This window comes from Tinamus guttatus, unplaced genomic scaffold (genome assembly GCF_059628265.1).
Source record: "Tinamus guttatus ecotype Peru unplaced genomic scaffold, ASM5962826v1 Tinamus_guttatus_pri_ptg000530l, whole genome shotgun sequence".
In the NCBI taxonomy this organism is placed as follows: Eukaryota; Metazoa; Chordata; class Aves; order Tinamiformes; family Tinamidae; genus Tinamus; species Tinamus guttatus.
This window is the reverse complement of record NW_028289064.1, coordinates 5523011-5531161: the sequence shown is the minus strand read 5'-3', so window position 1 is coordinate 5531161 and position 8151 is coordinate 5523011. Positions and strand designations below refer to the sequence as shown.

The window sequence follows — 8151 nt, the reverse complement described above, 5'->3', positions numbered from 1 at the left end:
GGTGCTGCCCCGGGCGCGTTTCCTCGGGAAGCTTCCCCGGGAAGCGGCCCCGGCGCGCGGGCTGCTCCGCGACCTGTTGCCTCGCCGGGGCCGGGCAGGCAGCGGGGAGCGGGAGCCGGGCAGGGGGCTCCCCCCTCCGCTTGGGGACGGCCCTGGCCCAGCTGCGCCCGCCCGCCCGCACCTTGCGGGCCGCACCATATAATTTGATTTTCCCCCGTGCCCGCAGATCGATGGCGGCTCATTTGTTACACTCGGCGGCTCCTCGGGCGGCGGAGAAAGGCGGCCCGGGGGGAGCGCTCCCTCCGCCCGCCGCCCGCCGCGGCACAAGTGTTGGGATTCCCATGGGCTGCGCTGCTCTCCAGCTTGCCGCGCTGGCACCCCGGCCCGCCGGGGGTGTGTGGGGGGGTGCGCACACGCTGACCTCCGCGATCCCGCCCTGAAAGGGCCTCAAAGGAGGCGCGTTACGGCGCGTTAGGAGCCGGGCGCCCAGGTACCAGCTCGGAGGGGAGGGCGGACGAGCCGGGCTGCAGGTGCCTCCCGGGCGCGGCCTTTGTGGGGCCGCCCGTCCCCCGCGGCGCCGCGACCGCCCCATTAGCGGAGCTGCTCGGGGGGGGGTTGTCCGCTTTATTTATGGCCCTCCCGGGTCGCCCCATCAGCAGCGCTTGAGCCCAGCCCCGTGCGGCCCCCACACTGGTCAGATCCCTGCACCCGTTTCTGCCCCGTGGCAGTTGAGTCCCCGCACTGACAGAGACCTCATGGGCTCAATGGGCTTGTGGTGTGCAGGCCTGGGCCAGCTGGCACCCTGCTGCAGCCGGGCCCGCAGCGGTTGGGACGTGAGGGTCAAGTCTAGGACAGGTTGCTCCTCCATGCAGCTGGTTGGACCCACAGCAGTTGCCATCCCCTGGCAGTGGAGCACACACCACAGGAGGTGGCAATGGCGTGGGAGGTCTGATGGGTCTTTCCTGGGCTCAGGGAAACAGAGGTCCTGAGGACTTCAGCCCTGCCCTTCCTCAGTGACAGTCCCCATGCCCTGAAGGGACAGAACCCAGTGCTAGTTATGCTCACAGTGCTGGGCGTAGCACCCGCAGCTGCACTGCTCACCGGGGCCTGTGGCTCCTGTAGGCTTCTCCAAGAAGAACTCGCCATGGTTGCTGCAGGGTCCTGCAGCTTGCGGGCCTGCCCTGCGTCAAGGGCCTTGGTGCTACGCAAGTCACCACAGTGGGTGCCCACGGGGTCTCCTCCTCGCCCTCGGACAGGAGTGTAAAATGAGTTTGCAGGAAACAAGCAATCCCCAATGTTATGGAATGGACAACTTTTAAATTGTTGTTTTTAATGACAAAATGAGCTGAGAAAATGCTGAGTTTTTCTATTCATTAATTACAGTGGTATATGAAAATGGGAATTGCAATGGGGCTTTGTTTTATCTCTTTCAGCTAAAATCTCTGTTGCATGCGTTTTGGGCCAACTTGGGATGGTCTTTTAGAAGACTTCTGCTTCCCTCCTCCATTAAAAATTGCATCCCTGGAAGAGCCCAGTGCACCAGGGATTCTCCAAAGGAGCCGGTGGTTTTTGTGGTCCTGTAGAAAGGTCGTACTCTGAATTTGTCCCGTTGTGACCTTAGAGGCTTCAGACCTCCAGTTTAGGCAGACACAGGCACCAGTGGGATGGAGATGAAGACTTGCTAGATGAAATTACGTGTTGTCTCCGTGCTGGAAGGGGCAACTCTTCCAACTTGCAGATTCGTGTCCTTTCGAAGCCTGCAGGTAAAGCGTGTGTAAGAACTACATTTCAGGCCTAGACACAGAAATCTCTTGGGTACCTGTGATTTTACCCTAATGTCAACCGATGGGGTTGGAATAGCACGTGCATTTGAGGGATGGAATGGCTGTTCACGTGCAAGAGTAATGGGGAGCAGACGGGTGCACTGCGTGGGCAGAGCACCTGGAGAGCGCCCCGTGCCGAGTAAATCTGCGGGGTCGGGGTCGTGCCCGCTTCGGGGTGGGGACTCTTCCCACTTGGAAGCTGCCTGCGCGGCGCAGAGGCAGCGGGAAAAGGCTGCACTGCTGCTGCTACCCTTCCTGGCGCGGATAATTCCCGGCCGAGAGGCCGAGAAGCGGCGCCCTGGGCGCAGCGCTGGCTGCCCCGGCCCCGAGCTGGGGAGGCCTCCGGGGAGGCGGCGGGGGGGCCGCGCTAGGGACAGGCGCACGGACGGGGACATATGGAGTCCAGCGCAAGACTAGACCCATGGAGAGGCTGCGGGCCAGGGCCAGGCCCCTTGGGCGCTGTCCACGGTGCGGCGGTAGCGCGGGTGCGGAGCCCCCGGGCCCGGTGGCTCGCGCGGGTAACGCGCGCTCCTCGGCGCTCCGCGGCGCTGCGCGCCCTGCTCCTGCCCTGGGGGAAGGAGGGTCCTCCCGCCTTCCCTCGGGGGACGTTGCAGGGGAGCAGGAAGGCTGAGGGGCAGGTGGGGCCAGGCCTCGCAGCCCTCACACTGTCCCGCCCCCATCCCACTCCCAGCATCGCGTCCCGTCTCTAGCCCTTAAGTGACCGCTGGGGGCACCGGCAACCAGGGAACTGCCAAAGGGACTTGGCTTGTGAGCACTGACCAGCAGAGGAAGGAAGTGAATCCTTGAGTCCCTTCACTCCTGATCTCAAGGAACTGAAGTGATGAAGTGTTAGACACTGGATAAATATTTTCTTTGCTGGAGCGCAGCCCTGGGAGGGCTGGTTCCCGTTAGCGTCTCACGCCTCCCGCGAGGCCGGCGACGGGTATCAGGTCAAAACGCGTCGCATGCAACGCCTGGCCAGTGCAAACACTGAACCGGGGGGTTGCGACACCCGCGGTGCTTGCCCGGGTGCATTTCCACAGGTAGGGCTGCGTGGTCACCGTCTCCTGGTTTTCGCAAGTTGCCTTTTCATAAAGTCCTGGCAAAATGAGATGAGGTTTTCCCGTGAGTCAGACTGTTCCTTAAACGATAATTTCTGATAATTTCTCAAAGGCAGATATTCAGAAGTAGAGTCCTTTGTCCTGAGAACACCGTTACGGAGGTGCTTCTGATTTCCTCATGGTCAAGAGCTCAACACAGGACACTAGATAGGACACTAGTGTCCCTAAGCATCGTGCTTCGTCCTAAGTGCCACGGATCTTCCTGGCCTAGGTGACGCTGCTTGACCAAACATGGGCTTGGGTAGATGCTCCCCAGAGGTCGGTTCCAACCTCAGCCGCGCCATGATTCAGTGATCCTGGGGACCAAAAGTATCATAGCCCTCTGGTCCCATTGCATTCCAGGACCACAGCCACGCCGTGGCGAAAGGGAGAAGCACGGCCACTGATTAGTGTCACGCATCCCCCTTGGAACTGGCCACAATTTTTCCAAAGATGTCCGAACGATTTGTAGGGCTTTGAGCCCCCAACAACTTTTCTGTGTCTAAGAATAGCAGATAATCCTCAGAAACCTTTTTCTTTCTTAACTTTTCTGACAGCCTAAAACGGGCAGCTGGTTGCCAAGGGCAAGGAGATCGCAAGGATCTCAGACCCCTGCCTCGGTTTTCCTGCACACATGTAAAATTCACGTCGCGGCGTCCCACGGGGGTCCCGCGGGACAGGCGAAATACCGCGAGTGCGGTAAATGCGCTGGGCTCGGCTGGCCTCTCTCTGCACAAACAGTTTTTAGAGCAAAAGCCGGGGTCCTGCTTGGCTTTTCCAGCCACTTCCCAAAACCTTCTGCGTGGCCGTCGGGAGAGCGTTTCCCCACTATGTCAAGGACAGACCCGTTTCAAAGAGCGTGGCTGGAGGAAGGCTCGGGGCTTCCGAGGGAAGGAGCCTGTTCCTGGGAGCTGCTCCCACCGGGATCTGTCGCACGCGGTCAGCCCGACCCGAGGGAGGTGCGCAGGGACATCCCCGCCGAGCGACACGAACCAGCGTGGGTGCTTGCGCGTGTCTGCGTGGGGGTGGGGGCCGCGTTGCTGGCGGCGCCACTCGGCGTGGTTCGTTCATCCACTCTGAAACCCGCGGGAGCGCGGCCCGGGCGTCGTGGTGATGCCCACGCTGGGGCGGGGAGCACAGCAAGCTCTGCCGTCCAGGAACCCCCCGCGCTGCCCGAGCCCTGTGCCGCAGGAACGGAGCCTCCCCGTCCCCCTCCAGCCCCGACCGCAGCGCCCTGGCCGGACACGGCGGCTCCCTGTCCCACACTGGTGCCCGCGCTCGTTGTTTCGGACATGGCTGGCGGGTTTTGGGGACACTGGGGCTGGAGTGAGACAGGGGAGCCCAGCTTGGCGAGGGGGAGCTAGAGGGGGCAGTCGGTGGCCAGAGCCCTTGTCCTGCGAGGAGAGGCCGAGGGAAGTGGGTTTATTCAACCTGGAGGCAAGGCAGTGACAGGGAAACCTAACAGCAGCCCGCTCATAGCTACCAAAAAGCCGGGCACTTCACAGCAGTGCGTAGTTGGAGGGTGAAGGAGAAAGGGCATAAACTGAAACGAAAGCTTCAGACTGGACGTCAGGAAAACTTTTAAGAGACAAGGGATGCCCAGACTCAGTATAACGGAAACCGTCCTCACCATGCGGACAGCCACGTCGTGGCAAAGGTTACACCGAGGCGGTTGCAAAGCCCCGCGCAAACCTGCGCCGACCGCGTGGCTGACCCTGCTTCGAGCAGCAGGTTGGGCTCGACACCTCCATGCGGACTCACCCCGGGATCCTGCGCGGGGCCGCCGCTTTGCCCCGCGGCAGGGTCGCGAGCCCGGGTTTCGCAGATGATGCGGGACTCGCTCCACGAGCTGAGCGCGCCCGCGGGCAGCCGGCCCGACGGCGCGGCCTCCGGGCGGCCGCTGCTCCCGCCGAAATGCAGCGAGCCCGGCTCTCCCCGGCCGCGAGCGGGGAACGGGCATCTCCTTGGCTGCCGCTTCGCCCCTCGACTGCAAAGTGGCCACTGCTTCCCTGCCCGTTTCCTCCACGAGAAGGCTCATCCTGCCTCCGCGCCAGCTCTGCTGCCCTCCTTACCTTTTTTTTTTTTTTAATATTTTTTATTTATTTTTAGAATGATCCTTCTAAAGGCAGGACTTTCCAAGAAATCGCTCTTGCAAAGCTCTTTGTTCCCTGTGTGACTCACCCGTTTCTCTGGCGTTATCACGACCCTGTCAGCCGCTTTGAAGTCGAGTCATTTATTACTTTTCTGGAGCTGGCCCTGTCTTACTCTGCTGATAGAGTGGGGTACGTTTCCATTTGGGGTTTGATCTCCGTCTATGCTGGCAGTGCATTGGAAAGTCACTTTCGATAAACCTCGGCAGACTTTACCGGGCAAAATGTTGCAGCCCTAATGAGAGAGATAATCCTTCCCTAATCTGATGTGTAATCCATTTCATCCCAGTGAGAATTTTTAACGCTTTAATCAGTGAGAGTCAGTTAGGGAATTATTAACAGAGCTTCAGCGAAACGAGCTCATTCTGAGAGGGTAATCGGAGTGGGAAAAGAAAAACCGCAGTACAATCCGATATGCTAAAATCGATACGCACCCGGACTCAAGGAGCTGATGTGATTTATGTTGATGTTGGGATACAACTGTCTTAATTTCGGATGCCCCTGGAAACCCCACTCGGCCGATGAAGCACAGGACTGCTTGTGGAGTCGGGGCCCTGCTCCCTCCGCCTTGGGAAAACCCTGGGGAAGCGGTGGGAGATGTGAAGGCTCCGCAGCCCCGGGGCCGCGACGTGCCCCGATGGCCGCCCCGCTTTGCCCGGCGCCCGCCGGGGGAGCGCAGCCCCTGGGGGCCGCAGCCGCCTCCCCGCGACGGCCGCAGCCTCGCGGGGTCCCGCGGGGCCCCCGCCCGCCCCGCGGCGCCGCCCTCCGTCCGCGGCCGCGCCGAGGGGCTGCCCCGACGGGGCGGGCGCGCGCGGCGCCCATTGGCTGCGGCGGCCGCTCGCTGGCACGCGCCTCGCCTTGTAGCTATAAGAGGCCTCGCGTGCCGGGCCGCCGCTCCGGCGAGCAGCGCGCTCCGCCCCGGAGAGCGGCGCAGGCAGCGGGCCCGGCGCCGAGGGAGCCGCCCGCCGCGCGGGGCCGTGCCCGGGGCGGGGCGAGCCCCCCCGTGCCGCAGCATGGACGCGGTGCTGCTGGAGCACTTCCCCGGCGCGCTGGACGCCTTCTCCTCGCCGCCCTACCTGGACGAGGAGGACTTGTTCGCCGAGGCGCCCGCGCGGGACGCCCTGGGCGCCGAGGGGCTGCTGGAGTCCGACGTGGATTTCCTGAGCCGGCAGCTGCACGAGTACTACCGCGAGGGCGCGGAGCCCGCGGGCGGCTACTGCTGCGAGGCGGCGGGCGCCGCCTTCCCCGCGTCGCCCTCCTCGCCGCCCTTCGCGCTCGGCTGCTGCGGGGCGGCGGGCGCGGCGCTGCTCTCGCCGTCGGGGCGGCTGCAGGCGCTGGGCTCGGGCCGGCGGCGGCGGCGGGCGCGCTCCGAGGCGGAGCTGCAGCAGCTGCGGCAGGCGGCCAACGTGCGCGAGCGCCGGCGGATGCAGTCCATCAACGACGCCTTCGAGGGGCTGCGCTCGCACATCCCCACGCTGCCCTACGAGAAGCGCCTCTCCAAGGTGGACACGCTGCGCCTCGCCATCGGCTACATCAACTTCCTCAGCGAGCTCGTGCAGTCCGACCTGCCGCTGCGCAGCGCCAGCAGCGAGGGCCCCAGCCAGCCCAAGAAGATCATCATCTGCCACCGCGGCACAAGTAAGTGGCGCCCCGTCCGGCCCGGCCCATCCCCGTGGCCTCGGGCCGCTGGAAGGGCCGCTAGGGCCCTAAGTAAAGGGGGGAAGGTAGGGTCGGATAGTGCTGGGGCCCGGTAGGACCCCATCGCTAACCCCCTCTGCCTTCCCCCGTCCAGGATCTCCCTCCCCCAGCGACCCCGACTACGGACTCCCCCCGCTGGCGGGTCACTCGCTCTCGTGGACTGACGAAAAACAGCTCAAGGAACAAAACATTATCAGGACAGCCAAAGTGTGGACCCCGGAGGACCCCCGCAAGCTCAACAAGTCGTCCCTCAACGACATCGAGAACGAGCCTCCGTTCGAATTCGTGTCATGAGGCGCCCGCCTCCCGCCTGTATATTTTGTACTTAAAGACCTCTATTTTAAATGTAATTTAAGATGCAGACTCTAAGGGCAATCAACTTTATTTATCTATTTATTATGGAGTAGAGACAATGAAGTAGAATCGTCTGTTTTGAATGTATAATTTATATAATTTATCCCGATTTTAAAGATATGCAATAGTTTTATTCCATCAGCACCTTTCGAAAAGAGAAAAAAAAATCTGAAAATAATTTATTGCAACACGTGGACTCTCCCTGCGTTTGATAACAATAAATCCGGATACAGCATCGCGGAGCGGTGTCTCTGGGTGAAGGGGATGCTCAGGAGCTCCGGGACATCCTCCCTGCCCCTACAATAAATCCAGCGCCGTCGGGGGGCGGCCGCGGCGCCTCTCCCGGCCCGTGCGCGGCGGCTGCGCGTCCGCGCTGGGCACCGGCGGTGCCTCTGTCCCGCCGCTCGCCCTGGCGCCCCTTATACAGCCGGGGGCGGCGCGGGGTGGGGGACACGACACTTTCACTCCACCCCTCTGACGTCCCCTCCTGAAGCGGCTCCAAGCGACGTCTTTTGTTTTCTGTGCGGTCCCTTCCTTCGAGCGCCTCTGCTTGTCGCTTCCAGCGGGAAGACCCAGAGTGCTGCAGCACCAGGCGCAGGTGCCCCCTCCGCGTGTACCCGGCCCCGCAGCCACGGGGACGGGCGCTGCCACGCCGCGGGGCGGTGCGGAGGGGGGCGGCGGTGCAAACACAGCCCTTCCCCCGAGGGTCGGGCAATGGGGAGCGAGTTTCGCGCCCCCTCGGGTGCCTTTGGCCAACGCTACCCACGCTGGGAGCGGGCCACGCGGGGAAAACAGCCCCCGTCGTGCAGCCCTGGCCTGGGGGCGCAGACCTCGGGGGTTCTCGAAGCCCCCGGCAACCGGTGCCCAAGGTCCCCCCAAAGCCGAGGAGGCGGCGCGGGAGCGCGGGCCGGGCCGCACCTGCGCGGGCGCGGAGCTGCGCGCGTCCCGGCGCCGCAGGTGCTGATTTTCCCGTGGCAGCCGCGGCTCTGCCCCGCCGCGCCGGCCCCCGCGGAGCCCCAGATGCCC

At 63.2% G+C, this 8151-nt stretch overlaps 1 protein-coding gene across 2 annotated transcripts; it reads left to right on the top strand.

Moving 5' to 3' along the window:
• The first annotated feature begins 6086 nt into the window (after positions 1-6086).
• PTF1A (pancreas associated transcription factor 1a) lies at positions 6087-7065 on the top strand. 2 transcript variants are annotated; one of them, XM_088533949.1, is made up of 2 exons: positions 6087-6711; positions 6866-7065. In XM_088533949.1, the coding sequence occupies exons 1-2, from the start codon at positions 6087-6089 to the stop codon at positions 7063-7065; spliced, it is 825 nt and encodes a 274-aa protein (XP_088390075.1). The 2 variants fall into 2 exon arrangements, with proteins under 2 accessions (XP_088390075.1, XP_088390074.1); XM_088533948.1 differs by having other exon boundaries at positions 6087-6767; positions 6802-7065.
• The last annotated feature ends 1086 nt before the right edge of the window (positions 7066-8151 follow it).

Coding starts and splice junctions, on each gene's coding strand:
- PTF1A (XM_088533948.1), top strand. CDS start 6,087: ATGGACGCGGTGCTGCTGGAGCACTTCCCCGGCGCGCTGGACGCCTTC. Junction 6,768..6,801: donor GGCCTCGGGCCGCTGGAAGG/GCCGCTAGGGCC, acceptor GGGGGAAGGTAG/GGTCGGATAGTGCTGGGGCC.